We start from the raw sequence: 18,079 nt of genomic DNA, 5'->3' as shown, positions 1-18,079 counted from the left end.
CCCCCCCCCCAGCCACCCTACACACTCACAGCCCCCCTCTCCACACTATACAAAAGTAAGATTTCATGTTAAGCTATTATACAATCATCTCTGTGTACAGTACACAAGACACATGAATCAGGACAAAAATATTTTTTTGAAATCAAATCAGTGTACAGCAAAAGCTGTACATTGGGAAATGGTGGGTGCCAGATAACCAAATATGCTGGTTACCTGAGAGGCCCGAACAGGTGTCTTTGCCTGTTTGGGCTGCTGTCCCTCCCTGGCGTCAGTGTGCCGGGGGACAGGGAGGTAGGGCCCCTGCGCAGGCTGCTTTGCCATTTGCCATGTCGACTGGTTAATGGAGGATGCCGGTTTCTAAAGTGCTGGATAACGCAACTTTTACTGGATGTTGTTTAATTTTTAGAATATAATTTTTTTTTCTAGTTCCGAGATGGTAAACCCCCTAGCCAAAAGGAGTACTTTCAGGGGCGAGGGGAGGGACTTCCGATGGCAAAGGCCAGAGATTAGGGGGCAGGACTTCCCATTCCAAGATGATGAACAGGAGGCGGGGCACCTTCAAGGGGCGGGGCTACCCCTGTAGCCCTCCACAGCTCACCAAAACTTAAGTGCCCCCCCAGCCAAAAGAATTGCCCGCCCCTGTCCTAGTATATCTAGTATGGCATATACTTCTCGTCCCAAAGTGTATATAAATTAATTCAGAGCTTTGAGTTGTGTGTCAAGAAGTATAGGCTACTAGAAAGGTTAGCTGAGTTTGTCTAGTGGGTAGGAGCCTGAAATGTAACTCATATTGTATAAACATGATCTCATTGGCTTTAACACATTGAGTAATAAAGACCTATTTTAATAACTAACTCTCATCTCTTTTTGGTATAAACCTAGTGAGATTAACACATTTCTTTATAAAAAAAAAAAAAAAAATGACAGAAATGCAGACTGAGTTGATTATGAATGAAATGCAATACCATGCTGCCTTATTCTTATTCAAGTTTCACCCTTAGGGAGTCAGAACAACTGTAACCTGAGATACAGCTTTAAATTTTATTAAAATAGTCTTTTGGGTAGAATTATGTTGGTGTGAAAGGAGACATTCCTGCAAAACTGTAGAGTGTTGCCAGTTAAATTAATTGAAAGTTGAGAACTGCAGTGTAAGGAATACAACTCATTTCTTTAGCAACAGAACTACAGATATTATTTTAAGTGTACTTTAAAACATATCATACAGTGTAGCTGCTTGAAAAGTAAAATCCCTCAAGAGGAATTTGTGAGAATCTGTAGTAAAACAGGATGATCTGCATTATAATACATTTATTTTTTACTGAGCAGGCTCTCACAGGAAAACCAGCATTTTCCAGTGTTGGTCATCACTATAACACAGATGGTACTGTAGTCTTCCTTATTAAAAACAAAATACTACAGGAAATTGAGTTTCAGGACAAATAACTCCAAAGGGAGTGGCAGACTTTTTTTGTAATCTGGAAGGTATATGGAAAAATTTGGATTTCAAAACTGAGTGTATCTCCCTTTTTGAAGCTTCAGAATTTTGATGTTGCATCTCCAATTCCTCAGGGTGTTCTTAATGTTTTATTTTTTAACAAGAATGGCCTGTTCTTCATTTACTACACACTTTTGGAATTGCCTGTCAGTATATTTAGGGATTATGCTGAGGTTTTCTGCATGCCAGTTGAAGCTTTGTCACTATTTTCACAAGCTAATGGGGAGGGAGGGAAGGAGAGTTACTGACTTGGGTCTTATCTTGCATTACTTATTTGAGATAAACTTCTGTAGGAGTTTATCCTGAATAAGATCTAAAGGATCAGGCCTTCTGTCAGAACTTAGCAGTGAATTCACCAATAATGAATGCATCTAGATGCCTTCAGATCTTATTGTTCTCTTCTATGGAATAATCTCTTCTGGGTCATACTTTTAGAGGATGGTTCTTGGGATGAGCATGGCAAGGTGGAGAGAAGGGATAATTCCCTTCTAACTTGTACAGTTTTAGTTCTAGGCAAAATATTTTAAGTAAACAAGTTCAAGTATACAATAATTTAGATTTTTTTTTTAAATCCCTTAAACTGATTTCAAAGCAGGCACTGCAAAAGCTCCTGTTCCTTTAGTGGATACGTGCCTGTCATCCCCTCTGCAAAGCATTTTCAGTACTGTAAAAGTTTGAAACTCCAATCTGTTTTCCCCCCTTTATAACCTGTTTTCAAGCTTTCACATCAGTGAGCTTTTTAGCATTTCTCACTGCAAACTTGAGTAATCTTTGGTGATTTGCTCCCCTAACACAATGGAGTCTCAATCCTCACTGGCTTCTCCAGGGGCTGTTAGAATTCAAATAGTAACAACCCTGGGTGTCAAGAGCAGAAATTTGTCATTGGAAAAATGTTTTAAGGTTTTGTTTGCAAATCCTGTCATATGACAATTCATTGAAGGTTCATAAGTAATCTCCCTATAAGATTACTTTTTATAAACTGTCTGCTTTTCTAGTAACAGAGCATCTATACAAAGTTAATTCTTTGTGAAAGTATTTTTACTTTCTGGTTTTAAAGATATTAAGTCTTAAAACACCTGTTCATTTGCTAAGAAACTTTTATCCGTTATTTACCCCTTATCTTCTTCATTTCCAAAAGTAATTTAAGTTGCTGAATAATTCTGTTAGTTGGAGCTAAAATTAGTTGTGTTGACAGTAAATTCTTTATAGTTGATATAAATGTATTTTATAATATCACTAATAAGATTTGGGATTTTTACATTTTCTTAAACCTTACAAAAATTTTGGGGTGTTACAGCGTCTAATGTTTGCAGGTTAAAAAACTAATCTTATTCCTCAATCAGACTTCTTCCTAAAGTACAAGAAATGCCAGTGTTCTCTCTTCATATAATATTCAGTGATATATCATATGTTAAGGTGGAGTGTGTGCTTGGAACTGTTGTATGAAAGTTCACATGGTTGCAATAATTCATAGCACTCTGTAGGATGGGAGTCTGTTATACTCTGCACAAAACTATATAGCTAAAATATGTAAAATGATTAGTAGTTGTAAATTACTGTGACAGTGAGCATGTCCACACCCCCTAAGCACCCCACTAAGGTGCCATTGTTACGGCGCAGTCATTTAGTACTTCCTTTTGGAAGTAACAGCCCAGTGCATGGTTATTTTGAGCCACTATGTCACCATAGCAATGCGCTATACTGAGGGAGCATGTAGCTACAACGGTGTAGTGGCAGCATCATGATTTTTGCCTGTGGATGCTGCATTGCTGTGGCACATTGCCATGGTGATATAGCATCACGTGTAGATGTGCCCAGTGGAAAGCACTGGACAGGTTTCCCTCGCTTTTAAGTGGGTTCTGTATATGTGACTTCACTCCTATGTGATTGCCCTTTTTGTACCCAAAATTCATTATATGCCAGGTAAATTTACTCTTATGTGATCTGCAGTAAGTAAGTTTGTCGGGGGAGGGGAAAGGGCTGTGGGGGCAGATCGAGGCCCCAGTAGTGAAGGAAGGAGCCGGGCACAGACAGGAGCAGGGGCTGCAGTGACTGGGGCCTCAATCTGCCCACTCGTCGGTGGTGAGGGAGGGAGTGGGGCTGGAGCTTGGGCAGGCATTGCATAGCTGGGCTGGGGGGTGCAGCTTCTGCTGCTACAGGCTGTTGCTGTGCACTGGGGCCAGGCCCCAGCCCTTCTTCCCTCACCATGGGGTGGGGGGAGGGGGCAGATTGAGGCCCCATTTACCCCAGGCCCTGGGCCAGGCTCTTCCCAGTGGGGGAAGCTGAGCCGCACTGCACTCTGAGTGGGTGGCAGTGACGCTGGGGTGGGGGGTGCAGCCTAGTGCTGCCACCTCCCACCCCAAGTGCAGCCTAGCCCACCCCCCCCCTGCTGGGAAGAGTGTGGCATGGCCCCCAGCCCACAACAGTAGCCTGAAGCAGCAGGAGCTGTGACCTCCATCCCGTGCCTTGCCCTGGCTGTGCAGCACTCGCCCCTGCTCCGGTCCCAACCCCACTACCTCCCTCACCACCAGTGGGGGAGTGGGGGGCAGATTGAGGCCCCACTCACCCCAACCTCCAAGGTCATGCTCTTTCTGGCAGAGGGATTGGGCCATGCTGTGCTCGGGGCGGGTGGGGGCAGTGCTGGGAGGGGGCTTGGGAGGGCTATGGCAAACTTCGGGGTGGCAGTAGTCCCTCTGCTGGCGCCACCACTGCCCGGCCCATCCCCCTGCCGGGAAGAGCCCAGCACCATACTGGCCGTAGCAGACTTACCTGCTGCTGATGCATTCAAGGTCTTGGAACGTATCCATATTTGTTATCTTGTAAAGTGGGTTCCCTTTATGCAAATTCGAGTTATATACAGTTTTTCAGGAACACATCTACCACATAAAGCAGGGGAAACCTGTACATATGAAGCAACAGTTACTGCTAGAAGAGATGTAGGACCTGTCAGAGGAATGGGAATGCTTTCCAATTTTCCTTGAATTCAATGGAAATTTCAGGTGTTCACCCCTCATAAGTTGGTCCAAAGTTAGCAATTGGCACCCTTGCCAGTAGCCATCCAGACTGACCATTTCTGTAACTGAAATGTTTACAGCAGGCTAGGGACAGAAATTACGCACAAACTGGCATAAGTGGTCAGAAACTGGTTCAAATCTGTAACACGGCAGACATTAAGTGCTTATAAGCCACTTACAAAATGTCTGAAACCAATTTAAGATAAAGCTGGATGGATGTAGTATCAGACTTAGCTGATTTAAGTTAAATCGGTTTATTGAACTTCTGTCCCAGATTCCCTCCCTTTCAAGCTGCCTGCCCCAGCTGAGCTGGGAGGTGTGCTCTAGCATCCCTTGGCTTCTGGCATGGGCTGGTGCAAGCAAGTGGCTGCATTTCCAGAATCAAAAATTAATGTCTGTTCACTTGCTTATTGGTTCAATCTACACAGTTTAGACTAATTTGGGAAGATTGAATCAATTCAGCCTTGGGCTTTTTGACTGTCTGTACTTAGCCTTAATGATACTATAAATATGCCATGAATTGTCTTGCTACCTTATATATCTCCCAGTTTTGCCATCACTTTAATGAGTCTTCGGAGTGAATCAGAAGTGTTTTTACAGTGAGCCATTTAGTTGGGATGAAAGCTGATATTTAAAAGGAGCCAGTGCAAAGTATAAACTAACCTTGCTACCCTGGCAGTAACATTTCCTAGTGCAGAGATTGTTATTTTTGGAATAAGGAGAGCCATCCCACTGTCACTTAAGTGGTTAATAACCAAATATAATAATTGTGGTTAATTTAGGGAAAATATTTATACTCCATAAATAAACATTTTAGCATATCCTGAGTAATTGCTGTTTTTATGCTTTTAGGCCATGAATATACTGGTTCCCTTCATGTTTAAATATGCAGTAGACAACCTCAACCAGATGTCTGGAAACGTTCTGAACCTAAATGATGCATCAAATACAGTTGCAACCATGGCAACAGCTGTTCTGATTGGCTGTAAGTGTGATTCTTTAATCTGTCAACAGGTGTTTAACTTTTTTCACTAAGGGTTTGGAAGATTGTAGCTCCTGACTTTTTTTTTTTCCTCTGCTAAGCATTTGGTATGGCTGTTTTTGTTATTTTTCCTATTCTGTATTGATTTTCATTACTAACATTCTGTGAATTAAATTCTCTTATCCCACTTGAGGAATAAAATGATGCATGTAGAAATAATCTCCAGTAATAAATTATCCTATAGACTTTACTCACTCCTGGATATGTAATAGAGTCTCAAGTAAAAATTGAATTAACATTTTTAAATAAAAGATGTACTTGAGGTCTGTGTAGCAATGAAGTACAAATTATCCTAAAAAGAAAAATGTTTTAAATATGACAGAATGAGGTTTCACTCTGTATTTATGCATCAAGATTTTATTTTATTTTTATTTTTTTGGAAATGAGAGAAATAACTTTTTAATGTCTTTTAAATCCCTTTTTAGATGGTATTTCAAGAGTTGGGGCTGCCTTATTTAATGAAGCTCGAAATGCAGTATTTGGAAAAGTAGCCCAAAATTCTATCAGGAGGATTGCAAAGAATGTCTTTCTCCATCTGCATAACCTGGATTTGGGGTTCCACCTAAACAGGCAAACAGGAGCTCTTTCAAAAGCTATTGACAGAGGAACAAGGGGCATCAGTTTTGTTCTAAGTGCTTTAATATTTAACCTGGGACCCACCATGTTTGAAGTGGCGCTTGTCAGTGGAATTTTGGTAAGTTATTTTTACAGAATCAGAACTCATGAATAATCAAGAATTGGGAAAAATGATGAGTTTCTTGCAACAAAGCTTGCTATGTATTTGCAGATTGTATTTGCTTTCACTGACACCACTCTGAATTTCAACTTGTGCCTGCTCAAATTTTTTAAAAGCTTTTAAATAACTTTAGGTACAAAACGTAGCTTCAACATTTAGTTTTTACAATCATGTTTACATTGCGAGTTTCAAATTTTATTTTCTCTCTCCTGCTTTACGGGGGAAAAGCTAAGTCAGAAGAATAAAATGACTTATTTAAAGTGATATCAGATATATAAAATTGAAGGAGGAGAAGAAGAAACTAGGCAAATAGAGGGAAGTAGTCTCTACAACTTTTTTAATGGAATTAATTTTTTATTGTTTTAAGTAGTAAAAATAATTTGTGGCGTATTTCCATTTGAATATTGTATTGTTTGTTTTGTTTTGTTTTTTTGTTCCTGGCTTTTTAATGGACTATACATACCCTTTTACCGCATTTTATTTCACTAAAATTTGAAATTGAAAGTAATCAGAAAAGCAAGCTTCATTAGAGATGCACGTTTTTAGATTTTCTTTTAACAACCTTTTTTGGTAAATTTAAGTTTACCATCTTATAAGGTTAAGGTATTTTGGTAATTTGTGTTAACAATTAAAATGTAAGTATGCTTATGTATCTCAGAGGTAGAACTAGATAAAATTAAAAGGGAAGAAGTTTGTTTAGCTATCTCTTTCAATGGCATTTTCATTGCCCCTTATTTTGGATTATCACATGAATATTTGATTATTGGTATTCTTCTTTTCTTAACACTATGCTTGTAACTGACCATATTTACTTGAATCTAAGATAAGGTCTGTGTGTCCTCCCCCTGTCCCCCACTGTCTTAAATTCAGTAACAAACAGGGTAGGGAGGGGCAGTGACTAACTCTTGAGTCTGGGGTCTCCAAGCCTGCCTGTTGCTCTGCCATTTCCTCCCCTCCCCATTGCCACCTACCCCTTCCGCTTTTTGGTTCCCACCTGCCTCTTTGCTCCTCCCTATCACTGTTTGCCTTCCCCATGCATCACTGGCTCCTGCTGGGGCCCTGCTCCAGCTGGAGGCAGAAAGCACAGAGCATGTGATGCCCCTGGCCCCAGCCCACCTATCCAGTGGCAGCTTTTTGGCCCCAGCTTTGGGATCAGGGATGAAACTGCCACTGTACAGCAACTGCTGCATGGCTAGGCTAGGGCCAGAGGCAACACGTGCTCTGCAGTCCCTGGCCCTGGCTGGAGTGAGACCCCAACAGGAGCCACAGCAGCAAAAGAAACATAAGAAGGGGAGGGGAGCTGTAGGGAGGAGTAGCACGGGGGCAGGTGAGGAAGGGGAGTACAGGTGTCAAGGGATCTAGGCACCATCAGGAGAGGCAGGCATCAGGGGGCACAGACCTGCCCAGGGCGTGTAAAGGGGAGGGCAAGTGTCAGTGGAAGGCAAGCAGGGGGCACATCAGAGGGGTGCAATTGGAGGGGCAAGTGGCAGGCAGTCCAGGCACCACAGGGAGAGGCAGGTGGTGGGGACAGACTTGTTCTCCTGCTGTTGCTAATCCTGCTGCAGTAGTGGGGTAGAGAACAAATTTAAGGCAACCTTACAATAATTAGCTTCTAGACATGGAAAATTACAATATTTATAAGTTGTTTTTTTTTTCCATTTTTGGAGTGTAATTTTGGGGCTAGTCTTAAATTTGGTTGTCTTGGATTTGGGTAAATCCACTAAGTGGCAATCTTCTCTTATGGCTATCATAATTGCTTATATTCATCTTGCTTATCACCCCAGCCTTGATAGGCTCATCTGTCTGCTTCTCTCAGTCTTCTACTCTACTTTTCTTATGCTGTTCACCAAAGAGGCACTGTGGGGAAGTAGTGATTTTTAGTTGGTTTGTAAGGACATTGCAATCCTTATTCATATCCTTCTTTGTGGCTGTCCTGTCCTCCCAAGATCTCTGCAAGCAAAGCCATTTTATTTACTTTTAATGCATAAGAAGTTTTTGAATGCCCTTCTTCACTCATCAGAGAGCATTAGCTCTTGTTGAGTTATTTTCCTGTTACCACTCTTTCTTTCTTTTGCCAGTCATCATTACTGCCTATTACTGTGCTTAGATTTATGCCTGTTATTGATTTATAAACTGTTCAAGGTAGGGACTTGCTCGCTCTGTCGCTGTCTCTCACATACCCTAGTGTTAAAATTTTGAAATAATACTGTTCTAAGTTTTGTTGTTTTTGCTTTTTTTTCCTTTCAGTATTATAAATGTGGTGCAGAGTTTGCATTGGTAACTCTGGGAACACTAGGAGCTTACATAGCTTTCACAGTAGGAATTACACAGTGGAGGTAAGGTGTTACCTACAATTGTTCAGGTTTCATGGATTGATTATTCTTGTCACCTCAACTAGTACTTTTTGACTATGCAAGCCTTTGTTTTACAGGACTAAATTTAGAATAGAAATGAACAAAGCTGACAATGATGCAGGCAATGCTGCAATTGACTCGCTATTGAACTATGAAACTGTGAAGGTAAGGTCCTTTTTTCCTGCTGTTAACATCATGATAAAGATTTAATTATTGATAAATGCCTGTATACTCAGCAAGTTTAGGGTAGGTCCATTTGTCTGTCTGTATAACTTAAATGTTTAAACCGATCTTAAGCAACTCTGTGTAGGGTTTTTTCCTGTTTGCTTTATTCTTACAGTATCATCTGGTTTTTTGATATCCCAGCTCCATTTTACTTTTTTATTTGCAGTTAAAACAGTATCCTGCTTATGAGTGGTAAAATCTACATGGTTTGAAATGCCTACAGTTTTGAGAACTACTCGAGTACTGCAGTCTTGAGACCTAAGCTCATTTCTCAACTGATGAAAGTAAAAGGGTGGTTTGAGCAGTGCTAAAGTGAAGCAGAGAACTGAAGTCCTGTGTGGCAACCCATTTGGATCAATATGATATAAAGCATAAACCTCAAAACCAATAACCTGGGCTAAATTGGGTGGTGTGAAAAAATCATTTTCGGTGAAACACCTGCTTACCAGTGACAAGTGGGAAGCTTTACCTGGTAAGCACAGGGACCTGTGCCATCAATTTCTGCAGAAGTTTAACAGGAAAAAAATTACAATTCTGATTGAAAAAATTTCTTCTGGCATAAGCCAATGCAGGACTGTTTTTCTGATCTGGCAGCTAGGTGCTTCTAATTTTCCTGGAGTACTTTCTAGCAGTTCACATCAAGAGCAGCCTGAAGAAACAAGCCTTGATATTTATTAGACACAACTAGAAAAAGCAAATGCCTGGTTGCCTTCAGAGTGGTTTGGTAGGGATCCCCATACCCTCTGTTTCCCCACAGCTGCAGGTGCTCTAGCCATTCTCCCCAGAGTGATGCCCTGGGCTCTTTTTTGGCTGAGCCTCATTATGTGTGTCTCAAAAATCGGAATCTTATAATTAGTATAAAAACCCCCACTGAATCTAGTATATTTATGGAATTCACTGCTTTCTACCTTTATTCACTTTATAGTATTTCAATAATGAAAGATATGAAGCCCAGCAATATGATGGATTTTTGAAGACCTATGAAAATGCCTCACTGAAGACTACCTCTACCTTAGCTCTCCTGAACTTTGGTCAGAACACTATATTCAGCATTGGCTTAACAGCCATCATGGTGCTTGCTAGCCAGGGAATTGTTGCAGGTAATTGAGCTCATTCTGAACTAAATACAGACACCAGTTTGCCTGACCATTTGTAACAAAACATACATTTTAGCTGAATATTATCACCTAAGAAACACTTTTCTTTGGGGAGCAGGTTTTTGGTTCTAGTTTTGTTTGCTGGAGGAAAAAAAATCACATTTTTTTAATGTTGCTTGCCCTGGGCTATCTTAGTGCACGGCCAAACAAACTTAACAGTATAAAAATGTAGGCATGGAAAAACAAGAATGACACTATCTATATGTAATACTGGACTGCAAGCATTTTGTATTGTTGTTTTAATTGTTTTGTTTCATCCTTCTCTTGGGTTTTGATTTGTGACAAAATAATAGTGATTTTTACTTCTTTTTATACCATTTGTTTTATATTTTATTGGATTGCCTGATACCTATCATGGTCTATTACCAGCACTTGTCTGGTCATTTCTTACCACTGTATCTACAGTTGGAGTGGCCCTGAGTAGGGCGGGCAACAGTAGGCATAGGAGACATTTCTAAAGCCAGTTAGCAAGTAGTAAATATTCAACTAAAATCCGGCGAGCAGACAGAAAAAGACATGTTGTCTTGTGTACTTGTATATGGTAGGGACCCTCCCACTGGATTATCTTGCACTTGCGCACCTCTGCAGGTTGTTTCCTTTAATTATATCCAAATGTTTTTTTCTAATTTATCCTATATTTCAGTGCTTTATTGTACCTAGTTTGATATTATGCTAGTGGTGAAACTCCATCATTTGTATTGGAAGACTTCCTAATCTAATAGACTTCTGCTAAAGCTTGTTTAATTTTCTTTCACTGACTTGAATCCCTTAACTCTAAACTACGTCACTAATTGTCACTCATCTGTGGGATAGATCAGAATAACTTTCAAAGACTTGGAGATTAAAATAGCATCAAAATGGTCCTGTTTTAAATGAACAAAACTAAAATGAAGCAGCAAAGAGCAATCGCAGAATTGCCTTTAAGTGACAGCCATGGGTTTCCTTTGGACAAAGTGTGTCATAGCTGCCTTTTGCCATGTTGAGTTTACTGTTATTTCTTACCCATGCTTCTAAGGTCCTTTGGATACTTTCCTTTCTTTCCTTTCACAGAGTTGGAGCATTTCCTGATCTGGTATTTCCTGTGAATTTGACAATATGTGCTTGCCTCTGTTTTCACGCAGTAAATCATCTTTATCAGTCTGCACAAATGATCTGCCTGGCACCTCAGTAGACAGATTCTTATTCTCCACGAATTATTCTTTCATGGTGTTAAAGGATAGTCTTCTGTTTAAAAAGTGAAGTCAAGCCTAATCTTTGCTTTCCCACACCAAGAGCTTTAATATTTATATAGGCCACACTTAAGATACTTCATTCAGCAGATTCTTTCTCTCTTCTCCCTTCCCCTCTTGTTTTAAGGGAACTTGACAGTTGGGGATCTAGTAATGGTGAATGGACTGTTATTTCAGCTTTCTCTACCCCTTAACTTTTTGGGGACAGTGTACAGAGAGACAAGGCAAGCGCTCATAGACATGAATACCTTGTTTACACTGCTCAGTGTAGACACAAGAATAAAAGTAAGTGATTTAAAAAGTACTTTTTTAAAGTTACCAAATAGAGTTATTTTCTGATAATAGTCTCACTTTATCTTCTCATACTTTTCAGAGTCAGTTTTTCTTGTACAAGGAGATGCTCTGTTTATTCTCCTTGTTTGATGTATTTAACACAGTAGTGCCTGTTTTTATCCTTCAGGTCCTTTTTAGTGTAAGAAAATGTTATTCCACAGAGTTGCATTTAATTTTTTAGGCATTTTATTTGAATATCTGTACTTGTAATTCATGATGCAGAATTTATTATGCAAATAAGTTCCCTAGCAGCTGAATGGTACAGTAGACTTTTTTTTACCTTGCTTATAGGAGGAATAAATCGCCTCTTTGTGTCTGAAAAATATAATTAATTCTTAATTTGATCAAGTTAGTTTGCCTTCTCTTCTTTCTTTTTGGGGGGAGGAGGAACACAATAAATTCTGTTGAGCTTGTTAAGTTGTTTTAGAGTATGTTCCAGGCAGTGTGTAAAGTGGCGCACTTTTTTTTTCTTTTTTCTTTTTTTTTTTTTTTTTTATAGGACAAAGAACTGGCTCCACCCCTACAGATTACACCACAGACTGCTACCATTGCCTTTGATAATGTGCATTTTGAATACGTGGAGGGGCACAAAGTCTTTGATGGAGTGTCTTTTGAAATCCCTGCAGGAAAGAAAGTGGCAATTGTTGGAGGTAGTGGGTCAGGGTGGGTAAATGGACTGTACACATTCCGCATCATTGACTGGATTTTTTTTTAACTTTATTTATTAACAAATGCAATTTATTTCATAACAAATTTAACATTTAAAGATGCATCAAATCCCCTATATACATAAAGACAAATATTTATCTTCCATCCCATAACCCAAGTCAGTGTCTGTAGAGAAGTCTTGGTCTTGTGTTCTTTTCTTCTTTTCTTTGGTCACTGACAGTCAATGTTAACCTTTTGTGTTTTTTTCATCTCTATATACCTGCTTCATAATTTGCCCTCTTATTCCTCAGAACTCCACATAGTACAAAGCTCACTTTTCTACTTAACTCTGCGTTTAGATTTCAGGTTTGCTACGAATTTGTTCTTAACTGTTAGCTGATAGAACTTTATACTCTCCTTCAGTATTCAAAAAAAATTCTCAAATTTTCTGGTTTGGAGGCCAGTGAAGTTGCTTTTTCAGCAGATTCTGAGAACTCCCACCAAATTTTTAAGTAAGCACCTCTTTTTTTTTTTCTCTCTTCCCCAAATAACACTGACTTGGTAGGACATTTTTTCCATTATTAAAACTTCCCAAACTATTTCAAACCACTTGGTAATTTTTGGATTGTCACTATTTTCTTCCAGGCTTTTGTAACTAATTTTTACAGATGCTGGAAGATGAATGATCAATTCCCTATGACTTCTGTATGTTACACAGTTCTCAGGAAAGTTCAGTTAGAAGAGCTGGGGGTTATCTGATAGTTGGAATTCTGTTGTTTCCCTTACTATGTGTCCAACTTTTTTCCAGAGTAGTTTGATTCTGGGACGTATACATCATATATGGTAGAATCCTCACAAATGACTGCACTCCCTCGAATGCTTGTCTGTTCCTGCACCAGCAATGCATTTAATTTTAAGTGGGGTGAGATACCATTGATATAGCCTTTTAAAAATATTTTTGACTTTTGCAGATGGATGTGTAAAATCCATTCTTCTAGATGGTCTCCCATTCTTTATCACTAATTTCTGATCTAATGTCAATAACACATTTTGTTACAAACAATGTTTTTTCTCCTATATGGCTATTTAAAATTGCTTTCTATAACACAGACAGTCTGACCAATATTTTTCTCAACTTCTGTCAAATTTCTGTTGAGGTTCACCTTTATTTGGGGATGTGTTGGAATTTTTTTTAAATCCCAATTTTTATTATTTTTTAATTACTTTTTCCTGTGAAGACATTATATTCATTTGAAACTTGTAAATGTTAAAATAAGAATTTAACCTTTGTTTTCAACTCTCTCTTTTTAAGCAAAAGCACAATAGTGAGGCTGTTGTTTCGCTTCTATGAGCCACAGAAAGGAAATATTTATGTTGCTGGTCAGAATATACAAGATGTCAGTTTGGAAAGCCTTAGGAAAGCAATAGGAGTTGTGCCTCAGGTATAATGTCTTAATACACTTAAAACTTTTGTTATCCTGATGATATGGTTTGAATGAAAGACAAGCACAGTGATATTATCAGACTTCGTATGAAAGCCACTATACTTCCTTATTTCAGGAAATGTAACTTTTGTATCTGAAACATCAAGTAGAGCTCAGATTCCTGGGAGGATATCTTGATTGCTCTTGGAGATGAAGGGTTTCTCATGCAATACCTTATTCTAAAGCCATTTCCAGGCAGCAGAATTAGGTCATGTGTTATAAATACTTTTAATCAAAATAAGTGATAAAAAAAATATAAAAGCTGTTCAAAGTGTATATGAGCTCCATTTCATCAACCTCCTGGATACTAGAGATCATGGACTAAACATAGACATTGGATTTTTGATACATTATAATCTGCCTGGCAACCGACTCCCCAGCCCAGCCCCTGGCTTCTTTACTTTTCAAACAGAGCACCCACCAACTGCTGAAACTTCCTTAGCCTGACGAAGGGTTTTTGAACCCGAAAGCTTGCTTAATAACTATTCTCCAACTATTTGGGTTGGTCTAATAAAAGATATCAAATTCACCCAAGGAACCTTGTCTGCATCTCTTTGCACTTTCCTCAAAATATTATTGCCTGAAGGCCTGGTGGCAGAATATAAACTATTTGGCAATCATTTTCAATCTCTTATGTTCAACCCGTGAAGTATCAATCATGGTTTCATGTTTATACTTCCCAATTGTAGGATGCTGTTCTCTTTCATAATACCATCTACTACAATCTCTTATATGGCAATATTGATGCATCAGCAGAAGAGGTGTATGAAGTAGCAAAGTTGGCAGGGATCCACGATGCTGTCCTCCGAATGCCCAATGGCTACAACACACAAGTTGGTGAACGAGGACTCAAGCTCTCAGGTAGGTTCATAAATGTCACTCTTTTTATCCCTTCTGTTAGATTCAAGCTGAGTGTCTTGTTTACATGTCATCCTTCATTGTCACAACATGAAATACTAAGCCAGCTTTGTCATGTGTTTTAATGCACTTATTTTTTTAATTATTTTTATTTAAGTAGAAATGATGTGAACATTTGTTCTTGAGATGCTTGTTAAAAGAAAATAAGTTCTAAAGAAAAACTCTTTGCCATACTGGTTACCCTGACAGTATAAAAGTTCTTAAAGTAAGAAGTCCTTCTTATCTTGAATGGAAAGCTGCGTGGTGAACTTGAGCTTCTTGTATATTTCATTTTAAAGTTTAAGTTGATAAGCTTAAAATGGGTATTTCTAAACCAAGGAAGGAAAGATTTTTTTTTTCCTCCCTTTTTTTCACTGTGTGCGTTTAACCTCTCTTTTATCTAATAGACTCTAATATAAAAGTGTGACTCACTTGCTGGAAAGGTTGCAGAAACAAATGGATTTTGAAGAGTAGCTGCATGGTGTGAAGGCTGTGTTCATAGAAGTGATTCTCAGTCTTTTTTAGCATCAAGGAACAGCTCCATGGCATTTGAATTTGGCAACACCCAGGTTGAGAAGCACAGTTGTGCTGCCTCAGTTTACCTCAGTGCTTCACAAGGACAGGAGAATAGTAGTTCTTATCTCTCAGGCCTTTAGACTTCCTGGACTGAGCTTTTGTGAAAGTTGATGAAACCTTTACTCTGGACTTCTCAAATGTTGTGATACCGTGACCCCGAGTGCTGGATAATGGCATTGGGGGATGGGGAGCTCGCATGCAGCAGCCGCTGCTGCCATCCACCACTCCCCTGCCGCTTCCCTGCACCGTGGCGCGTACCCCCTGGGAAGTTTGCAGCCCTTTTTTAAGTTGCTTACAACCCCCCCGGGGGTGGCAGTTTGAGAATCCCTGCTTTACACAGTTCTTTTTTTTTTACTGTCACTATGACTGTCACACTGACATGCAAAGCACCAAGGTATTGAGGGGGAAAAAAACGCATTAAAAATTGGGATGAAATATGATGATCTTCTGACTTCCATTTGTTTAGGCTTTGGTGTCAGACCAAAAAAAAGAGTTCTAAAATTTACTACTTATTTAAATTATGGTCTGCATTTCCTAGATTATTAGCAAAGCAGTTAAAATGCATTTAACACTGGCATGAATAGCAGATTTAGCCATGTAAAATGTATCTTGATTGTATGTAAGCCATGGTATGAGGAGCTTAGTCCAGTACTTTTCAGAAGCATCCACTAATTTGTGACATCTGAAATTGTACATCATGTTGACTTGGGATGAAACTATGTAGGCTGAGTACCTCTGAACATTGGGCACTATCTGTCTGAAACATAAAACCCACAAAGAGAAGTGCAAAAAGCAGAGGATTCTGCAGTTTTAATTAGAGGTGCACCAGTACATTGGTCCCATATCAGACCAGCACCAGTATGAGGAAAATTGAGAGCATCAGCAGTCAGCTTTTTTTTGTCTGATTTGGCCAAGTAATGTGGACAATAAATGTTGCATGCATGCACACAGCTGGCCAGTGTGGAGCGCAGCTGGGTCCAGTTGTGGATGGGGAGCAGATCAAGCCCCCACAATGAGAGGGAGTAGGCCTGGGGCAGACGCTGCCCAGCCAAGGTGGGTTGGGACATGGGACAGAGCCATGGCTCGTCCGGGGGGCTCGGAGGGGGGGGCAGCTCCTGCCATTGCGTGCACCCTGGCAGCGCACAAGAAGGGGCCTGTGCCCCAAGATCTGTGCACGGGGCAGATCAGGCTGCCACTACGGGCTGGGGCCAGGCCTGCGCTGGGCACTTCCCAGTGCTGGGGGGTGCTGGGCTGAAGTTGCGCTCGAGGAAGGTGGCAGCAGTGCTGGGAGGGGGTGTTGGGGGGGCTTCAGCCACCCCAAAATTTATTGTAACCCCCCTCCCAGTGCTGCCGCCACTTGCCCCAAGCACAGCCTGGCCCAGCCTTCCTCACCCCACACTGGAAAGAGCCTGCCGCAGCCGCACCCTCAGTCCACAGTGGCAGCCCCACCGCGCGGGCGCACATCCCAGGGTACGTGCCCTCCTGGGGTGCGTGCAGTGGTGGGAGCTGCTCCCACCCCCTGTGCCCCCCAGACGAGCCACAGCTCTGTCCCATGCTCCACTCCACCTTGGCTGAGCAGCATCTGCCCCAGCGCCAGTCCCACTCCCTCTAATTGTGGGGGTGTTGATCTGCTCCCCCTGCCACTTCCCCCACAACAGACTTACCAGCTGGACTCTGCTCTCCACACTGCAGGGCTGCATATCAAAATTGGATTGGTATTGGCCAATATGGCTCATTAAAAATCGGCTGTCGGTATCAGCCCGCAAAATCTCTTTCGGTGCACCCCTAATTTTATTATCTTAAACTCCCTTTGTATCTTGACAAATATAAAGGTAGACCTCTTTACAACTGAAAATGCTATATCTTGTTTTACTTAATGGCCTTGCATTTATCTACAAATGTAGACAAATGAAAATAGTTGATTTTACTCTCTGGCTTCATTAGAGTGCTGTAGAAGTGATGATTTTGAAGCCTCATGCTTTTTTCTGCATAGTGAAATAAATAGAAGCCAGTCATTCATTCCCCACATCTTGCTTTCATTCATTTATGAGCTTCAGACAGTAAGTTCACTCATGTATTTTAGGGAGCCAGAACTACATGCAGTCCTTTCCACTTGAGTTTTTTTCCAAGGCATCGTTGTTCATGGGAAAACTAATGGGGAGAAATAGGGAGGACTTTCTGTATTTCAATGACTTCTTCAAAATCCAGATATTTCATTTTCCTAATGGATTTCATAGATTTCATAGACATCCGGGCTGGAAGGGACCTCGGAAGATCATCGAGTCCAGCCCCCCGCCCAAAGGGCAGGAAGTCAGCTGGGGTCATAGGATCCCAGCAAGATAAGCATCCAGTTTCATCTTGAAGGTGTTCAATGAAGGCGCTTGAACCACCTCCGGTGGCAGGCTGTTCCAGACCTTGGGGGCTTGGACAGTAAAGAAATTCTTCCTTATGTCCAGCCTGAAACGATCTTGAAGTAGTTTGTGACCATTCGACCTCGTCATCCCTTGGGGCGCTCTGGTGAACAAACGTTCCCCCAGATGCTGGTGGTCACCCCTGATAAACTTGTAGGTGGCCATCAGATCACCCCTGAGCCTGCGCTTTTTCAGGCTAAAGAGCCCCAGGGCTCTCAGCCTGTCATCGTAGGGTCTGCTTCCCTGACCTCTGATCATGCGCGTGGCTCTTCTCTGGACTCTCTCAAGCTTCTCCACATCCTTTTTGAATTGTGGAGCCCAAAACTGGACACAGTACTCCAGCTGCGGCCTCACTAAGGCCGAGTACAGGGGGAGAATGACGTCCCGGGATTTGCTTGAGAAGCATCTATGGATGCAAGCCAGCGTTTTGGTCGCTTTACTAGCCGCCGCATCGCACTGCAGGCTCATGTTCATCTTG

The 18,079-nt window shown here is 40.9% G+C and overlaps 1 protein-coding gene across 1 annotated transcript in view; it reads left to right on the top strand.

Annotated features, from left to right (window-relative positions):
* Nucleotides 1-18,079, top strand: part of ABCB7 (ATP binding cassette subfamily B member 7) — a 63,752-nt gene that overhangs the window by 27,381 nt on the left and 18,292 nt on the right. The window contains exons 5-13 of the mRNA XM_006032701.3: nt 5,362-5,494; nt 5,977-6,245; nt 8,535-8,623; nt 8,719-8,806; nt 9,792-9,966; nt 11,380-11,537; nt 12,085-12,248; nt 13,546-13,675; nt 14,407-14,578. Of these exons, the coding sequence (XP_006032763.1) occupies nt 5,362-5,494; nt 5,977-6,245; nt 8,535-8,623; nt 8,719-8,806; nt 9,792-9,966; nt 11,380-11,537; nt 12,085-12,248; nt 13,546-13,675; nt 14,407-14,578 (1,378 nt within the window). The remainder of the gene's footprint in view (nt 1-5,361; nt 5,495-5,976; nt 6,246-8,534; nt 8,624-8,718; nt 8,807-9,791; nt 9,967-11,379; nt 11,538-12,084; nt 12,249-13,545; nt 13,676-14,406; nt 14,579-18,079) is intronic.

This window comes from Alligator sinensis, unplaced genomic scaffold, assembly GCF_000455745.1.
Source record: "Alligator sinensis unplaced genomic scaffold, ASM45574v1 scaffold1196_1, whole genome shotgun sequence".
NCBI lineage: Eukaryota > Metazoa > Chordata > Crocodylia > Alligatoridae > Alligator > Alligator sinensis.
The sequence above is the reverse complement of the archived record's forward strand: the minus strand, read 5'-3'. Positions and strand labels throughout refer to the sequence as shown.